Raw genomic sequence first — 19,591 nt, 5'->3', positions numbered from 1 at the left:
GCATGAGGTCTTTTTCAAGCAATTTGACTTGGAGCACAGAATATAATTTTTGAGTTAGATCTCAAAACTGTGATGAACGAAAAAATGAAAAACTCTGCTGGATATTCTGATTTTCGTGTTTTATTATCTAAGTGTAAAGTTATTCTTTTTTTTTTTTTCTTTCAAACTTGTGAGTTTTATTTAGAGACAAACGAATTATGTTCTTTTTTATTCTCTTATTTTGAATAAAATGACATAAATATCTTTATTTAAAAAATATTAAGATAATGATAATTAAAAACCGTCCCTTTGTATAACCTTGCAAACTTAAAAGGCTAAAACAAAAGATAAAAGAATAAAACAAGAATTATTAATAACATAAAGGAGCAAAATTAGAAAAGAAAAAAAAATTATTAAAGCCATTTGTAACATGTGAGTAGCTGTTATTTGCTAAATTTGATAACACTAACAGTGCCATCAAAAGGGATAAATGTAAGACAAAATAAAAAGTTAAAAATACAATACTGAACCTAAAAAATATATTAGGACGAAGTTTAATAAGAAAGAAATTTTTCATGGGAATCATAAATAATGAAAATATGTTTTTTTAGAAAGAGTAAAATCTATTTGTTTGATTAAAAACATTTAGATAAATTTTTAAAAAATTAAAGAATTATATAATATTTTATCAATTGTTTTAATTATTTATTATATTAGTAATGATATATAATATTTTTATGATAGTAAAAAATAAATTAAGCTCCCATAATTTCTCACATATCCAGTGGGAAAGTTTTCTTTGAGAAAAATTGTATATGGGAAAGAGGTGGTGGTTGGTTTGGATGTTTTCGTTTTCAGCACCTTCTCCTTCAACCTTAGTCTCCCAAAACCACTGTCACGGTAAAGACTTGTTACCAGTCCCGTTCGCACACCCACAACAACCTCTCTTAGACCATCTGCTCCACCATCTTCAACGCCACCAACCTCCTCGTTTTGGATCATGCTGAGTAAAAATCTCCTTCTTCCACCCCCTCCGTTGTTTACATTTCTTCTTTTTCATTAATTTTTTTTTATTTAAGTTTGTTAATTTGCAAAATTTTGATACTTGAAGTGCCTGCTCAGTAATGATTATTGTTTATTCAAGTTTGACACACTGAATCTATGTTGATATTGTGTTTTGATTTTGATTAGATTTGGTTTGTCTAGTAGTTGTTGATAAGATGTTTGGTGTAATGTCTCAATCTATTTGTTAATATTTTCATATTTTGAAAATAGAAGATAACAAATCAAAACAAATTTAAAAATGAAAATTATTTTAAAAAAATGAAAATAAAAAATGTGTCACCTAAAAATTCTCAACCCAAATTCTTGGGAAACTAAAAACTTCTCTCCAACCAAACGCCTCCTACGGGTCAAACACTTAAACCTAAATAATTATTATTATTTCTGTTTCAACTTTCAAATTAGTTTTCACATTACATACACAGAGTGACAGAGAAGATCCGTGGACGAAAAAAAACTGAAAGCAAGTGATGACAAGTGCCTTATGGAAGAACCAAATGACTTTGTTTGTTAGGGTTTATAGCACGGTGTTACTTCACTGAAGCAGCGTGCATTGTGTTCGCAGGTGGCACCAATTGATGAGGGTAAGGGATCTCAACACTGTTGAATTGGCTATTTGTTTATGCATCTCAATGTTTTGGGTCATTGAATTTTTGTATGTGTTGTTGTGCTCAGAGGCTAGGAAGCATTCGGAGCTATGCAAAGCATCTTCGTATAGATGGTGTGAAGGATACTATAGCTGTTGCCTCTGGCAAAGGTGGTGTTGGCAAGTCAACCACTGCTGGTAAAAACCCTTTGATGCCGTACCCTTTAATTGTGTCGATTTGAATGAGTGAAGTGTTGTTTGAACTTTGAATTGAATTGGCAGTTAATTTGGCTGTTGCACTTGCAAGAAAGTGTCAGCTTAAGGTTGGTTTGCTTGATGCTGATGTGTATGGACCCAGCATTCCCACCATGATGAACATCAATACAAAGCCTGAAGTCACTCATGGTATATCCTTTTCTTTCTTTTGATGGAAACATTCATCTTAAGTGCCATCGGATAACTTCATGTATGTAGCTATTAATATCAATCAAAGTTTGCTTTCTAGGCCCCTGTTTGAATAAATTTCTCCACAAGTATTTGTGAGAGAAGAAAGTAAGAAGGAAAAATTAAATGAAATTATGCTATGTTAATCTGTAGGGGCTCTTTCGTATTTGCTTGTCTAAAAGCTGATTTTAACTTATCAAAGAAGTTTATTTCATTTTTTCCTTCTTATTTTCTCATCTCATAAGTGCTTATGGAGAAATTTATCCAAACAGAAACCCTACTTTCTGCATTCCACCAATGGTGGTCATAATGTCAAAGCAATATGACTTATATATTAAGCTTAGTTTTGCGGCTAATGCTTCCAGCTTCCATTACAGTTAATGCTAATATCTTGCTGTTGATTTGCTTTCAGATAAGAAAATGATTCCTATTGAAAATTATGGAATCAAATGTATGTCAATAGGGTTACTTGTGGAGAAGGATACCCCAATTGTTTGGAGAGGTCCCATGGTATGCCTATGACTGCCTTTCTTCTTAGTTTTCTTCTTTTCCCTTTCATTTACTATTTCTTGCTGTAACTGTTTTCTGCAACTTTAGTTGTTTGTTGGGATATACTATGAAGGATTTCTTATTGAATGCATGTTCTTGCAAAAAGCCACTTCTGCTGTTTTCTATCTGAATTTTTATTGCTGGATTATTGTAGGTATCAAATGCTCTTGAAAAAATGACAAGGGGAGTTGACTGGGGTAACCTTGACATTCTAGTGATGGATATGCCTCCTGGCACTGGTGACGTCCAGATAGCTATGTCTCAAAATCTTCAATTATCAGGTAGTTAATTCTGCACAGTTCCTTCTGTGGAGATTGTTTATATATTTTTATGTATTTGGGCATATACTAGTCTATTATGTGATTATAATACTTTGCTATAACAATAAAAACAAAGATATTTTTCCATGACTGAATATCTATTGGGAGAGATCAATCTCTTAAATGAACCTTGGTATCTCGAGAGATTAGTTTCTAACCCTTGATTGGGATACCTTGCGTTCGACCCCCAAAAAATATATTAATGATTCAGTATTGTTAGTCAAGAAGATAGTTCTAGTCAGAGACTCTGAGGGGGATAACCTGTGTGAGAAGTTTAGCAGCAACTTTGACAATCATCTTGAACCTTCACTTTGTCCGGCTTTATGCATTTAGTCTTTTTTGTTCTCATCTGCCTGATATATGCAACGAACTTTACATGAAGATTGTGGCAAGACCTCATGTTTACCATGCACTGTTAATTCATAATCGAAACGTTTTCAATCAAATATCAATTGAATTATAAGAATTATATTTTTTAAGTTTAAATAAATCAAAGACAAAATTGAACAAAGTATCATGCTATTGTGATATTTCATATTATAACAGTATTGCTAATATTTCTTCATATTGACATTTTTTAGTTTTCATATTCTTTGGTTATTCATGGTCATGGCTGCTTGTATGGTAGGTGCACTGATTGTTTCAACTCCTCAAGATGTTGCATTAATGGATGCCAGGAGGGGAGTAAAAATGTTCAATAAAGTTGATGTTCCGGTATGATAATCACTTGGTGTACTTGCTTTCTTACTTGTTTACGAGAGATTTTGAATCAGAATATACATGTGTATGCTTTTCTATTGATGTTCAACACTTAAACATTTGCAGTGTGCATATAGTCAGATAGTATTGTGCCATCATTTGCATGGTTTTTGAGCTAGTGACACACAAGCACTGGATTCTTATTAGGTTGTCTGAAATCCCAATTTTGGTGAATCAGTAGATTGCATTTGATTGGAATCAGTGTTTAGGAGTCAGAGTGAGTGTTGTGCAGAAATTCTAATAGCTTATTTCCGTAAATTATTCATGATGCTAAAATTAGTCTGAATATAGACGAGAAGTATATATTGTATCAAACATTTGGTGGAAGCATAGTGCTTATTGTGGTCTGTTTTCAGTTTTTTATTTTATTTCTCCGGACCTATGTGTGCCAATTAGGATGCTGAGAATGAAATACATGATACCTACCATTGATATATCAACCATTCCTTCTTATGATATGGTGTTCACGTATCATCTAAAAGCTGTGAGTGGATCCTACCTTTGATTTGCATAATCCATTCATACGGGAATTTGAACTGTTCTTACAGATTTTGGGAATTGTTGAGAACATGAGCTGCTTTAAGTGTCCGCATTGTGGTGAACCTTCATACATATTTGGTAAAGGAGGGACTCAAGGGACAGCCTCCGAAATGGGATTAGAACTTTTAGGCAAGGTATGTTTGATTATCTGTGTGTGGCTTGTACTTTTTAAGTTATAATTTTATTGATATTTAATGGGGACTTAATTGAATGAAATAATTGGTCAAACTTAATCTTACTCAGTGATAGATCTTTAAATCTTTTTATAATTTATATGCGACAACTAATCACTTTTTACTTTGCTTTGATGTTGCCATAAAATTTCTCTTTGAGCATATGAGGAATGAGTGTTTAACTAATCTAATGTGTAAAGTAAATCCTCAAACTTACGGTTTCCGATCAACCAAATTGAATTTATTTATTGGGTATTTCTGACATGTTTTGAATTCAACAATTTATTCCAGATACCACTGGAAGTGGAGATCAGAGAAGCTTGTGATCAGGGGCACCCCATAGTGTTGGCTGCACCTGATTCAGTAGTTTCCAGAGCATACGGCGAGGTAGCTGAAAAGCTTGCTCAGAAACTCAAGGAACAGCAGTTCCAACCGGAGATAATACTATGAAGTGCTGCTTTTAAACATGTTACTCCGCGACCAAGTTACCAGTACATTATGCATCCTTTTATTTAATAAAAGAAGACCTAGCTAATTGCCCTGATACTCTGTATACGGGATCTGGCTTCTTTTAAATTGTCTAAATTGTGGTATAAGATATAGGCCCGGCACAAGATTAGTAGATATAGAACTTTTGGATTGAAGAGTTATAGCATAGCTAAAGCAACATCTTGTGAAAGAGAATGCACTGAGAAATCTATGATTCTTGACCAAGTAGATGTGGTAGTTTTTACGCAAGGTGTGCTAGATGCTTCCGAGCATCTGATTGGGTGTGTTGCTATGGGGAATATGTTCTTAAATGTTGAAAAGAAAATTGAGTTGATTTTTTGAGGTCCAAACTTGAGGTGAATTCGACATGCATCTTTCTTAACGACCTTTCGCAGTGGCTGCCTAGGTTGAACATTCGTCACAAGATTGGTCAACCAACCAATTGAAAGCAAACTGAATATCTAGCCTCAACTTTTTGGGGAGATTGGAATATGTATTAGCGATTACTACGTACACATTTTACAAACGTGTAAAGCATATTTTTTTCTTACTTCAAAAAGAAAAGATAAAAGGGACATTGTACTCATCTCTACTTTAACGCCTTTGTTAATATTTACATTTTTTTATGGTCCAATGTATTTTGTTTTTAATATTTTATTATTTTATTACGTTGACGGGTACTTGATCGATAGTAGTGTGTATATTAGTTCATCATAAAATCATAGCTTATTTTAGTTTTTTTATTTATTTCAAACACAATTGAATCATAACTTGTATGAATCCTTGGATAGTATTATCACTTAGTCTTATGAAAGTGATTTAATAATTTTTATAGTTTATTTTAATTTACATCAATAAATTTCATAATTAAATTTATGAGATAAACTCATTTATTTGATAGAGTACTTGATTAAACAATTTTCTCAAAGCAAGTAGACTTTCATGCTACATAACCTTTCTTCGTAAGTTTATAATGTGGGATAATGACTAATAATCAATACGGAGGTTATTATCAGGCCAGCTAAGATCCTTCAATTAGTTCAATATTTTTAAGGACAATAGTAACCAAACAAATTTTAAGTTTAAGCTGCCAAAAGTGCATTGACAAGGCCGAAGCTATAACCTTATCTTAACTAGTATTGCAGTCAATAAATTGCATGAAATAAATGTTTACTCTTATATAATTAAAATTTATAATAAATAAATATCTTTAGATATATATAAATTATATTTTAAATTTATAATACATAAATCAATTTTTTCTATTAAGATTTTAAAAAAACTAATGAAATTTAATTTAGAGATACAGATAAAAAAGAGTAAATTGAAGGGGTATGTAGTTAAAAATTGAAAGAAAATTGTTTTGACAAATTACAAAAATAATGTGTAAAATACATCGTCAAATGGTAAAAGAAAGATGATGTTAAATGTGTATTAAAGAGAATAAGTCTCACTCTCCAAATAATATATTCTAATTTATAATGTAAAAGTTATTTTTAACTGATTCGCTCTTTTAGTATTTGAATACTTGTCCTATAAATCTAAGCTTCCAACCCTACCCTTGTTTTTAATTTAGTGGTTAAGACAGAAGAAGGATGAATAAGATAAAAGGATAAGAGTAAGAAAGGTCATCAACAAGATAAAATATAAAATAATCTAATGGATAATAATATAAATTCCATGAAAATGACAAAATTGCTCAAACAAGTATCATAAATAAGCTATTACGATATAAACAATTTTTATTTGTGGCTTCATTTCAGTAATGTTTTTAATAAAAATTTAATGGTTAAGTATTTTTACATTGTTAAACGATTAAAAATAATTGTTAATATAAAATTTAAGATAATTATTATAAAAACTAAACAGACTTTCTTAAAAAAAAAAGCTAACATATATGTTATTTGTTTTTTTAATACAATAATGTTTTTTAGTGAGAGTTAGTTAAAAGATACCCCAATATCTGACCTAAGGAAAAAAAAGATATTCGATGATAATGTGGTATTATGAGTGTAGAAGGTATTGTTTCTTCTAAGATAAAATGTAAGTGTGGGTTTTTCTGGGTGTACTAGAAAAGGCAGTTTTGGTTTCTGGCCATATCTAATATCTTTAGTTTCTTTGTTGTTGTTCTCCAATCTGCACTGAAACGTGGCTGAATGCCTCTCTCAGTCCCAGCCAGAGCGAGAATCCACCATCTCCATGGACCCTCCTTTTTCCCTTCCATTTCCAAACCAAAACAAAAACCCATTTGGCCAACCCTTTTGCCTCTGAATCGCGCATTCGGGTGCAGAAGCCTCGAAATCGCCGTCCCTAGCCCCTCCTCCTCGCTCCCTTCCAACGTTGGACCGAATAGTTGGAAACACGTGGACGTTGCCACTCTGAGCAACCTCTGCGTCGACATCGTCCTCAATGTCCCGCAGTTGCCCCCTCCCTCCCCTCTTCAACGCAAGGCTTTCATGGACCGCTTGGCCCAATCTCCCCCTGACAAGGTTCTCTCTCTCTCTCTCTCTCTCTCTTTCGCCTCTTTTTGTTGTTAATTAAGGGTTTGTTTCTTGGAGATCCCACATCGACTAGTTATATGGCCAAATTAAAGTATTTAAACTCTCGCCTCGTAAGCCGGGTTTGTAGGTTGAGTTAGCAGAAGCCCTCACCAAAGTTGGGTCGCTTTCTCATGGTGTGGTTGGTTATATATGTAGACCAAATCTTGGGGGACACTGCACTGTGGAGTGGGGTCCAGAATATTATATCCTCCAACAACAAATTTCACTTCTATGGGACTGTACAAGTTAACTTGTCATTAGTCATTCATTACATTAGATGGCTCCTCCTTTATGCTATTACTGTTTCTTCTTCTTGTTATCTTGTTTGAGTAAGTTCTTCAGGATTGCTTATATGAAAACAATTTATCCCATTTGTAAGTACTTGCATGATAAGTACATATTCAATAAACACTTAATTAAGTTGTTTACCCAAATAGACTCTTAATAATGGAAATTTAAGTTCTCTTTCTTGCAAATTCCCCCATTTTCTGTACTGTTCACTTCTTATTTATTTGCTGCAAATGATTGTATTTCCTTAGTTGATCCTATGGTTTTTGGTGTAGAAATATTGGGAAGCTGGTGGGAACTGCAATATGGCTATAGCAGCTGCAAGGTTAGGACTCAACTGCATATCAATTGGTCATGTGGGTAATGAAATCTATGGGAAGTTTCTGTCAGATGTGCTTCGTGATGAGGGCATTGGTTTGGTTGGGATGATTACTAATGACGATATCGTCAACAGCTCTAGTGGTAGTGCCTCTTGTGAAACTCTTTTATGTTGGGTTCTTGTTGATCCTTTACAAAGACATGGTTTTTGCAGGTAAAAATCATTTGTCTTCTAATTTGAATTGTTGCTATCATGGTGGCAATTATTTGTTCTCATATTTTTTGTTTACAAGGCCCTAACTATGTTTTCTCAATTAGTCGGGCTGATTTTTGCGAGGAGCCTATATTGCATTGGATGAGTAAATTGTCCAGTGAAGTTAAAATGGCTATTAAAAATTCAAAGGTCTTGTTCTGTAATGGATATGGATTTGATGAGCTCTCTCCTGGTGCACTACTCTCAGCAATGGAATATGCTGTTGAAGTTGGCACATCAATCTTCTTTGATCCTGGACCACGTGGAAAGAGTCTCTCCACTGGGACCCCAGATGAACAAAGAGCTCTTAACCAGTTACTGAGAATGAGTGATGTTCTTCTTCTAACTTCTGAGGAGGTTTCTTTTAAATCTCTCCTCATATTGCATTTATCCTTGATGATTATTATGATTGCCTATGGTTGTCTGCTTTAAGCTTTAGCTGTACTATTACTGATATTGTGTCGTACAATTACTCTTTTTCTTTGCCTTATAAAGTATAAAAAATTTCCTTCTGTCTCTCATTTGAGCTATATATTTATGCTGTTTGCACTTTGCATTTAGATGCATGGCAAGTAATCCATGTTTATCTGTTTCCATCTCTCAGTTTCTTGTTTTGTAATTTAGGAATTCATAATCATATTTTGTGTTTTTGAGCACCTTTGTAACCTTATGCAGTGTTTCCACCATTCCTCAGTATGGACAATTGGGCATATTTTGTTTGTTTGTCCAACTTTTTATGTATGCTGTATATATTTCTACTTGCATATTTATGGATTCTTTCGCCTTGCAAAAGAGTACTTTGTCCAAGAAACTGAATCAATCTAGAACCTTTAAAAGTGTTGTGTAGTTTTGCAAATTTCAGTTTGCTTCACTTGTTCTTTCAACATAGATAGCAAAAGTCACATGAAACATTTGGAAGTATGAAGAAAAGGATAATCTTTAATTGAAAGTTATCCTGAAAATTCATTTGCTCGTGTCAGTCAATAAATAGTTCAGAGTCTATGGATCATGTTTATCATCTGTCTTTCTCAGTTTTTATTAAAAATATGGCAGGACGTCTGCATGCAGGATAAAATTAAGCCTAATTCATAAGCATTTGCAGGTTTTTACAGTCCAAACCCATGCATACTGATCAATGATCACTAACCTTTCCTGCTTGCCCACCAGACTCCCACCATCCATCCTCTGTTGCTACTCCCTTTTCCCCTAGTGTACATCTTGGTTTTGGTAGGGTGCCCATCACATTATTATTTAATGGCCTTTTTTATTTCCTATTATTTAATAGCTTTGCTTCACTTGAATTACATATTTGAAATTCGGTACATTTCAAAAGTTAGCCCTGATGTACAAGTTCATACTATATTTTCCTTTGTTTGTGATTCAGTGATTCGCCAACTATTTACATGCTAACTTCTCCTATCACTACACCTAATTTATTCTACATTCTTTGATGGATGAGTCAAGACTAAAGACACCAGCAGCTTTTGGGCCAATCTAGTTGACAACCACAGACTTCAAAGGATGGCCCATTCAACAAATGAAATGATCTTGGTTGGTAGAGATACAAGCCTGTGTATTGGTTCAGGTTGAGAAAAGTAAAAAATGCAGCCATAACTATCCTTTATCTAGTTACATCCCTGTTGCAACTCTCGCCATCAATGTCCTCCTCAGTCACATGGGTGCCTTGTTCTCCACAACCTTGGTGGAATTATTTTTTTTCCAAATTTATTTATATATAAAAGGCTGACTTTAAACCTTACTTCCAAACTGAGTTCTCATCTGTCACTTCTGTTTTCTTATATCTCCTCTGCCTCCAGAATCTTCCTCTACCATAGAATTGCAAGGCAAATGGAAAATAACTAGACTTTTCCTTTGGCGTGACTAAGTTTTATTTTTTAAGCATGGATGGCCGCTCTACGGATCATTCACAATCCATTTATGTTTCCAAATTGCCTCAGGTTTGCCATTTCAAAGTCTCATATTTCAGTAAACTTTGAACTTGTGGTGGCCTGGTCCTGACTCCAGAAAGACTTGCTTCTATCTTTGTTTAATGAGACATTCCAAATATTATGAAATTCATAGGCTTCAGTTGATCAGATTATATAAATCCTGCAGCAATTTTTATTTTTGTTACAAGTCCATTTGTTGTCAAATTCCTGCCTAAGCAAAAGACTATTGGAGTTTTCATTTTTTGGTGAGATTTGTCCTGGCAATATGTATAGAAGATATTGGTTTTCTCTTATTCCCAAAAAACAATAATGTAATGCAAAATAATGATGTTTTTGTTTCTGCTATTTGTAGGTTGTTTTACAAACTACTTTCTATTTTATTTATATTTTTTTGCAAGGCAACTACTTTCTAATTTAATGACATCTTTGATTTTATTGTTTTGCATGACAGGCTGAGGAATTAACCGGCATAAACGATCCAATATTAGCAGGGCAGGAGTTTCTCAAAAGAGGGATTCGCACAAAATGGGTGATTGTAAAAATGGGTTCTAAGGGTTCAATTCTTATAACAGCATCGAGTGTAGCTTGTGCACCTGCATTCAAGGCATTATCTTCTCATTCTAATTTTCTTCATTGCTTTCGTTACATTCTAGCAATTTTGAAACAATAATTTTTTTCACTTTATATACTGCTATTCTGCTTAACAGTGCTATGACCCACTTTGTTATTTAGAGTTTCATGGGTATTATTGGCTTAGTGGTGAAAATTTCAGTTGAAGACAAATTAATGAAAAGATTGAAAATTAAGGCTATAACCACTTTTTATGAAAGATCATATATCAAAACAAAATGTCCTGAACGTTGCTTGTGGTTTCTTCAACTGGAAGATTTTCCCCCCTTAATGATTCAAATATGAATTTCAAAGGAATAACCAAGCTCAAGTGTTTGGTTTACTCTAAATATATGCTGTTATTTCTTCATTGATTGTTCAAATATGACGTCTCTCGCAATAATATTTATTGAACTTATGTCTGACAACTGTGTCCTTTGACAACATTAATCTTTTTGTGATAAACTAATTCAATTTCTAAAATGTTATCAGGTGAATGTTATTGACACTGTTGGATGTGGAGACAGTTTTGTTGCTGCTATTGTCTATGGTTTTATACATAATATGCCACTGGTTAATACATTGGCAATTGCAAATGCAGTGGGTGCTGCAACAGCCATGGGCTGTGGTGCTGGTAGGAATGTAGCAACACTGGAGAATGTAGTACATATATTAAGATCATCAAACCTCAGCGAAGATGATGAATTTTGGATTGAAATACTTGAAAAGAATGTGGTTGCTCAGGAAATAACATACCTGTCAAATGTTATGAACGGAAACAAAAACCGTCTCAACCTTGTCTCATTTGACAAGGTTGCCTCTGAGCTCTTGCCTAAGCTTGAACTTCCACAAACAGTGGGGAATGCGCCAACTTGATAGGTTGTGGAAAAATAGATTGAAGTGCATTCATGCGAAAGAACACTTCTGATTCTTGGGTTCTTGGCTTTATCCTGTAAAAGTAAAAATTTAAGCATTAAGACTGCAGAGTTTTATCTCTCTTGGGTTACATAAATTGCCGTAGCTAAATTGCTTTGAGCAAGTACATGAAAGGTAGCTAGCTTCTCATCAAGCACTTTAACTGATTTTTGGCATTTCAGTCTCAACAGGATTCCTTTGATTTTGATGTCAAAGGTATTTTTACTCCCTGAACCAGTGGAGCAGAGCTCTTATCCTCTGAGATCCCAATGTTTTTGCATCATTTTTTGCATGAGTGCTTCTCAAACAGTGTATGTAATAGTCTTCATCTTATCATAGTTGATTGTTGACGCAGACAGGGAAAGATTGTTTGTATGACTTAAAATATTTGATTAGGGATTACTCTACAATAGTTTGTCTATGTTTCTCCCCTTTTTCTAGAATGTTTTTTCCCCCAAATTTAGATTCAATGATGTTACAAATGTTCCATGTTTACGACCAGCCAAAGCAATGGTATTTCGAATGCTATTTCAGTTTGTTTTGTTTTGGGGTTAGGCGGAGTTATTTTACCACAAACAAAATGATTATGTAGTACACAAACTTCAGCCCAATAAAGAAAACGATATCTGCTACGGCTATGGTTCAAGATGTGCTAACCAAAATGGTAATAGATGCATTCATTTGGTTTGTCGGGTCTCTTGCATAGTGTTTGATTTTGCTGGGTCTCCTTCATATTGTTTGATCAAAAGGGAGGGGAGAGGAGGGATTTAATGAATTTTCTTGTTTCAAAATTTTGGTGAGAAAATAAAAATGAAAGCTTAAAATATTTTTTTATCCAAATTTCTTTCAGTGTGGAGATTTAGAGGATGGGATTTGATACTAATTGAAATAAACTATTTTCAACTGGATGATTCTATTTATCTATTTTTAATATAACAGTAATTTGTTTTTTCCTCTCATTTCAATGTAAACCAAATAATGTCTTTTTTCTTCTCTATTAAAATTGTTTGTTTAATAGAAATATAAAGTTGGTCTAATCGTGAAGGGAGAATAGGAGAAAAAGAAAAGATGGTGAGTTCATATTCTTGTTACCAAAAACTAACAACTAATATTTGTTCTTAATTTTTTTTTATTTCCTTCACCTTTCAACGAAATAGTTTTAATTTTTGTGTGGATTTCTGTTTTCCTTATTGTTGGGCCACCAAGCGTCTTGGGAATAATAGCAATCCATCCTTTTTACTTTACCTTCTTCGCTTTTTGAATTTATTTTTATTTTCCTAAAAACATTCATTTCCATAAAATTAAATTTCAGTTTTTTTTTGTCATAATTGGTGGATGCTTCTGATTTTAGCTTGTATTTAATACATTCTAAAAATTAAATTTTGGCAAAGCGTGTTAAGAAAGTCCAGCTCTGCTAGGTTTCCATTTGTATAATCTACTAGTATAACAGGCTCTTTATTGCAATTTAAATACTCGAAAAAAGCATGTGCACATGTTTTTTTATTACAAAAAATTCAAAACATAAATCTTGTTTCATTAAATTTACATGAAAATTATGAAACTACACTAATTCGAAACAAAAAAGACAGTAAACATAATAAAATTGCGTGAAATAAATCTCATGAACAAAAAAAATGATTAATTTTTTTAATTTCAGTGTTTAGTTCAACTATTTTGACTCACTTTTAAATACAAAGAATTAAATTGATATTTTTAATAGATAAAGGATCAAACTGAATATTATGTGCATTTTTTAACCTAAATTATATGAAAACATTTTTATAAGGATCAAAACAGGAAAATCTTTAAGATTAAAATCATATAAAAAAGTTAGTTGAGCCAATGAAAATAACTATCAAATTATCATATGCTCTAAATCCTATTCAGTTATTATACCAAATGTAATACAGCAAAAATATAGGGGATATAAGACACAGGACACGCACAGGCCCGGTTACAATACCCACGAGAACCAGAACTGAAACTGAACGCTCAATGTTTACAAAACGTTGGGATCCACATTTAAAATTGAATGTAATGTTCTCAATAGCCATAATTGGTGCCGTAAACGGGACCATAATCTGCAGAAGGTACATGGCCTGCATGACCAGCAGCACTTGAGGGCGGAGATGCATAGACAGGGGCATTAGTAGGATAGGAATTGTAACCTTGGTTAATTGATCCCCCCATATGATCCTGTGCCGCACTTGCAGCTTCAGCCATGAAATTCTGCATCAGATACATAGTGGTCAATTCAGAATAGCACCAACCATAATAATAACAATGACAACAACCACCACCATAATAATTAGTTGGAAAACAGGCACAAAAGCCTTGTGCCTTAACTGCCTTTTTTTTGTTTGAATTAGATATAGTTGTAATAACTGCCATGTTGAAAAGCTATTAGATAGTACTAGTAACTAATTGTGATTGAGGGTGGTTTTTGAAAGTAGTTAAAGGATAAATTAGGAATAACAAATGTGTGCACGAAAGGGAGTAATTGTCTTTATTGGAAGCCAATGCGGTTGCAGTTACCGCTACCAGCGCTGTTGCTAAGGTGAACTTGATGCCCCCATCTGGCCTCAACCAAATGAATCATCCAACCTCAGCTAGGGTAGGCAAAGATTTGGGAAGTACGGGTGGCCCCCATTATGCGCAAATTCAAAACAAGCATGCCTTCCCACCATATGGCTTGCCTCCCAACTATACACCACCCAATGTGGCATACACTCCCAATGAGGATGTCAATAACTCTGCTCCCATACTCATTAAGAGCTGACAACCTCATCATGTACATGTCTCTCAAACCATGGGGGAGACACATGAAATTCCTCACCACAATCTAGCCGACTTCGAGCCTTGCCTCAGATATGCCACTGAAGGGCAAGCATTTGGTGGTATACCCTTGCAAAACACTTTGGAGGGCCCTCAGTTTCGCCACCAACCACAACCTTTGCATGTCACAACAGGTAAAATCCCTCCTATTATGGAAGGAAAGGGAAAAGTTGGATCATCTAGAGGAAAGGCTCAAGGCCATTGAAGGAGGCAAAGATTATGCCTTTGCTAATCTAGAAGAGTTGTTCCTAGTACCCAAACATGGTCATTCCCAAGTTCAAGGTGTCGGACTTTGACAAGTACAAGGGGACTACTTGCCATAAGAACCATCTAAAGATGTGTTGTCGAAATATGGGGGCATACGCAAAAGATGAGGAATTGTTGATACATTTCTTCCAAGAAAGTCTTACTAGAGTAGCTGCTACTTGGTACACTAACTTGGAGCCTTCCCGAGTCCATTCTTGGAAGGACCTAATGGTTGCCTTCGTTAGGCAGTATCAGTACAATTTTGATATGGTTCCGGATAGGATGCAACTACAGAACATGTGCAAAAAGGGGCACGAATCTTTCAAAGAATACGCCCAAAGATGGAGAGACCTGGCAGCTCAAGTGACACGAATCTTTCAAAGAATACGCCCAAAGATGAAGAGACCTGACAGATCAAGTGGCACCTCCAATGACGGGGAAAGAAATGATCACAATAATAGTAGACACATTACCAATGTTTTACTATGAAAAATGGTGGGGTACACACCTTCAAGCTTTGCGGATTTGGTCTTCGCTGGGGAAAGGGTTGAAGCGGATCTTAAAAGAGGCAAATTTAATCATCCTGCTTGGACGAATGAGAAAACTGGGGCAAATGAAGAGGGTGAGGATGAGGGAGAAACCCATGCTGTGACTGCCATTCCTATACGACCAAGTTTTCCACCAACCCAACAATGTCATTACTTAGCCAATAACAACCCTTCTCCTTACCTACCACCCAGTTATCCACAAAGGTCATACCTAAATCAACCACAAAACCCACCTACCACACAACCAACACGAACACCACCTTTAGCCTAAACCAAAACACCAACCAGAAATGAATTTTGCAGCGAAAAAACCTGTAGAATTCACCCCAATTCTGGTGTCCTATGCTTACTTGCTCCCATATCTACTTGATAATTCAATGGTAGCCATAACCCCAGCCAAGGTTCATCAACCTCCATTTTTCCAAGGATACGACTCGAACACAACATGTGCTTATCATGGAGGAGACCTGGGGCATTCCATTGAGCATTGTAGGGCCTTGAAGCGTAAGGTGCAAAGTCTAATTGATGCGGGCTGGCTGAAATTTGAGGAGAATCACTTGTGAATCCTAACATTGACAAACGACACCACGCATGGGGCAATTTTGAAAGCTGTTGTTAGATGTCTCTAATGACTCATCAGGATCTTCAAGTTTATGCCATTATTGTAAACCACAGTTACAATGCTAAATAAAATGGATAAATTTGACATCTTTGTCCCTCATCCTCTCACAAACACATCTTTTGCTTATTCAAACTTCCACCGGAATATGAGTGGAAGCCATTGGTCTGTTTGCTCAAGCGACTTGCGCTCCTGAGTGTTGACTTCCAAGACCGTTCAATCAGAGATTACTCGTCTTGCACGTTGGTGGGGGTGTCGTAAAACCACGAGTAAAGTTCAAAACAATAAGTTTAAAAAAAAAAGCATTTGATTGACTGTGTTTTCAAGTAAAAATATAGACATTCATGTGACCTCATTTTATCATTCCTAGAGAAGTGAGTTATCAAGAATAGGAGTCATTTGACTTAATCCATCAACTGAAAAAATCCTTCAACTATTTCTCGTCCTTGAAAGTCCTTTTTGAGAATCAATCGCTTCTTTCATTCTTCCTTGCTACAAGGTTGTGAAAACAAGACAACGATTGATACCTCAAAGCCCTACATTGGGGCAATGAAAGGCACCATGCATAAACCTTAAGTGAACCTAGGGGTAGATTAGAAGTCCTCACCTAATAGGTTCCCTGCTACAAGGTCATGACGAAAGACAACGATTGGTACCTCAAAGACTTATACTGGGGCAGTGAGAGGCATCGTGCATGAGCCTCAAGTGAACCTAGGGACAGATTAGAAGTTCTCACCCAATAGGTTTCCAACTACAAGGTCATGATGAAATATAACAATTGATACCTCAAAGCCTTACACTGGGGCAATGAGGGGCACCGTGCATGAGCCTTGAACGAACCTAGGGGCAGATCAAAAGTTCTCACCCGTCGATGTTTTTAAACAAAAAGGGGGGGCACAAACTCGAGAATTTCAATGGATTGGTTAAACATCAAATGACCCCATTGTCGTCACACCAAAATGGTCAAGTGACTAAATCAAACAGAACATACATTCTGAGGGAGTTCCCGGAGAGATTTGCAAAAAGATAGGATGAGGTTGCATGAATTATCACCTCTTTCAAAAGGACAGTCAATTTGTGTTTTTCAAAGAAAATTAAATCAAAATCAAAATCACAAAATAGGGAAAGAATGTCATGAACATTGTACAACTTTCCATTACATTGCATTGTTTCATATGAAGTCTGCTTTGCCGCATTTCAAGACAAAGGTTGCATGCATCTGCATCCCTAAAAATCATGTTAACTGCATAGATTTCCTACATCTAATATCCAATCGTGTGGATTTGGGATGACCGACCCTCTCGATGAGTCGATCTCTTGCTTTCTCATAAGGGTGAACCCTTGGGTACTAGTACCTATCACCTTAAGAGGGCTTCACGCCTTCACCTTCAGAGGACTACACGTCATCGCCATCAGAGAGCTATACGCCCTCGCCTTCGTAGGGCTACACGCCCTCACTTTCTGAGGACTACATGTCCTCACCTTTAGAGCGCTACACGCCCTCGCCTTCGTAGGGCTACATGCCCTCACCTTCCGAGGACTACATGTCCTCACCTTCAGAGGACTACACATCCTCGCCATCATAGGGCTGCACGCCCTCACCTTCAGAGGGCTACACGCCCTCACATTCAGAGGGCTGCACGCCCTCAACTTCGTAGGGCTACACGCCCTCGCCTTTATAGGACTCCACATCTGCACCTTAAGAGAATTTAAGGTCCTCTGCCCTTAATGCTTAATCGAGACTTGCGCTCCCGATTAAGGGGCCAGTAGTTTCCCTTTATCAGTTCTTTTTCCTGGGCCACCCCCTGATATTGGAGGAGGGCTAACTATGCAAGTACAACCAAAGGAGGAGGCTATCGCGTAGCTACTGTGCATACCGGGGCAACATTTCTCCCGTGCCACTACAAAGAAACGAGTGCGGATCATGCGCACCAACATGACCACTCTTACACAGATGTGGATGACGTTACTACTTAACAACATTCTGTCCAGCGATCGCAATACCGATCTCCCACTGCGGAAGTATCAGTTGGTCTGTGCCATTTCGACATAGGTAAGTATGCATGTGGCTAAACTGATTTTTGATGTCATCCACTATTTGCAGGGATCGTGCCCACAAGGCACCCAGTGGACCCGGAGGAGTCCAACAGGGCCCTGGGGTTTCCAGCTCGGGTTACGGGCCTCCGTTAGTCCTACGAGGTGTCCGTCCCCCCTAACAAGGTCATACCATCGTGACATAGGTAAGTATGCATTTCTCTCAACTAATTTCTGATGTCATCTATTGTTTGCAGGGATCGCGCTCGCAAGACACCCAGTGGACCCCGAGAAGTCCAACAGGGTCTTGGGGTTTCTAGTTCTGATTACGGGCCTCTGTCAGTTCTACGGAGTGCTTGTCGCCCCAAGCAAGGTTATCAGGCCCCCTACTAATCGAGCTTTCATCAAGAAGTGTTGCGCCCTCAGGCAGGCGCATGGCGAAACACCACAGCAGTTTGGGGATGGCCAGCAGCGGGCAACAGACGCACCGCCACCACCTCTAGAGTTCACCTCAGCTCATCCACAAAAATGTTAGAGCGTTGCCTATGACACATGGCCGACCAATAGGCGACCAAGTCCAAAGCCAAAGGTAAGCAATGTACTAGGTCCGTGACCGACAAGTCATCACGCGTCCAGCTCAAGACGTTAAAGAAGCGTTACTAGGAGGCAACCTAGTACCTTTTAAATCTCTGCTTGTTATTTGATCACTTTTGTTTCTCAAGTCATAGTAGGACACACCTAGTTGCTCATGATCCTTGGAATTTAAATAAAACATGCACAAGCTCGGAAGGTAGTCATACCTCACAAAACATATATATGTATGTTTAGGTAGCAAGATACCTTGGATATGCATGTATATAGCAAAAATATCTCACAAAACCTATATATGTATGTTTAGGTAGCAAGATACCTTGGACACGCATGTATATAGCAAAATACCTCACAAAAATATACACATGTTTAGGTAGCAAAATACCTCAAGAAAAGGAAGAAAAAAAAAAGAAAATAAATAAAAATAAAAAGTTGTCTAGCTAGAAAACAACATGCTTGTGAAAAGAGATAACTTCCAAATTTTGTTTGAAAAAAATTCACTTATCATAACCATTTTTTGGAAAAAAATGTGTATACACTTGAAGAATGAACGTTGTGAGAATTTTCCCGAATACCCAAAAATAGACTCGGATGAATACACAAATTGATAAAAGAACATATTTTGGAAACACTGGGTTGACTAAAATAGAGAAAATGAATCCTGAGCCCTAATATCACATGACCATAAAAGTTTGATGCTTGAGTGTCCACGTAGATGCATGCATGACCAGTTTTGCATAAAATTTCCTAATCATCATTGTTGCATGTGTATCATGGAAATAATGTGGGACATCCCTTTTATCCCTGGACCGCTAGCCAAACCCACACCCTGATATTTATCATGTCCAGCCGTTCTACAAGCCTTGAGCCCAAAATCCCAATTACCATAAGCCTCAATCCAGGGTGAGAATGTCAATCCTTGCCCTCGGAAGAAAACAAAGAAAG

General features: G+C 36.3%; 2 protein-coding genes across 2 annotated transcripts; both read left to right on the top strand.

Annotated features, from left to right (window-relative positions):
• The first annotated feature begins 760 nt into the window (after window positions 1-760).
• Window positions 761-5,517, top strand: LOC114380732 (iron-sulfur protein NUBPL-like). The gene is made up of 9 exons (XM_028339759.1): window positions 761-986; window positions 1,467-1,625; window positions 1,717-1,825; window positions 1,910-2,032; window positions 2,484-2,581; window positions 2,775-2,901; window positions 3,569-3,654; window positions 4,248-4,373; window positions 4,704-5,517. The coding sequence occupies exons 2-9, from the start codon at window positions 1,620-1,622 to the stop codon at window positions 4,860-4,862; spliced, it is 834 nt and encodes a 277-aa protein (XP_028195560.1). The 5' UTR covers window positions 761-986; window positions 1,467-1,619; the 3' UTR covers window positions 4,863-5,517.
• A 1,389-nt stretch (window positions 5,518-6,906) lies between these two features.
• Window positions 6,907-12,268, top strand: LOC114381827 (fructokinase-1-like). Its single transcript, XM_028341051.1, has 5 exons — window positions 6,907-7,390; window positions 8,005-8,261; window positions 8,366-8,657; window positions 10,701-10,853; window positions 11,351-12,268. Exons 1-5 carry the CDS (start codon window positions 7,058-7,060, stop codon window positions 11,732-11,734), a joined length of 1,419 nt encoding a protein of 472 aa, XP_028196852.1. The 5' UTR covers window positions 6,907-7,057; the 3' UTR covers window positions 11,735-12,268.
• The last annotated feature ends 7,323 nt before the right edge of the window (window positions 12,269-19,591 follow it).

This window comes from Glycine soja, chromosome 13, assembly GCF_004193775.1.
Source record: "Glycine soja cultivar W05 chromosome 13, ASM419377v2, whole genome shotgun sequence".
NCBI classification, from domain to species: domain Eukaryota; kingdom Viridiplantae; phylum Streptophyta; class Magnoliopsida; order Fabales; family Fabaceae; genus Glycine; species Glycine soja.
The sequence above is the reverse complement of the archived record's forward strand: the minus strand, read 5'-3'. Positions and strand labels throughout refer to the sequence as shown.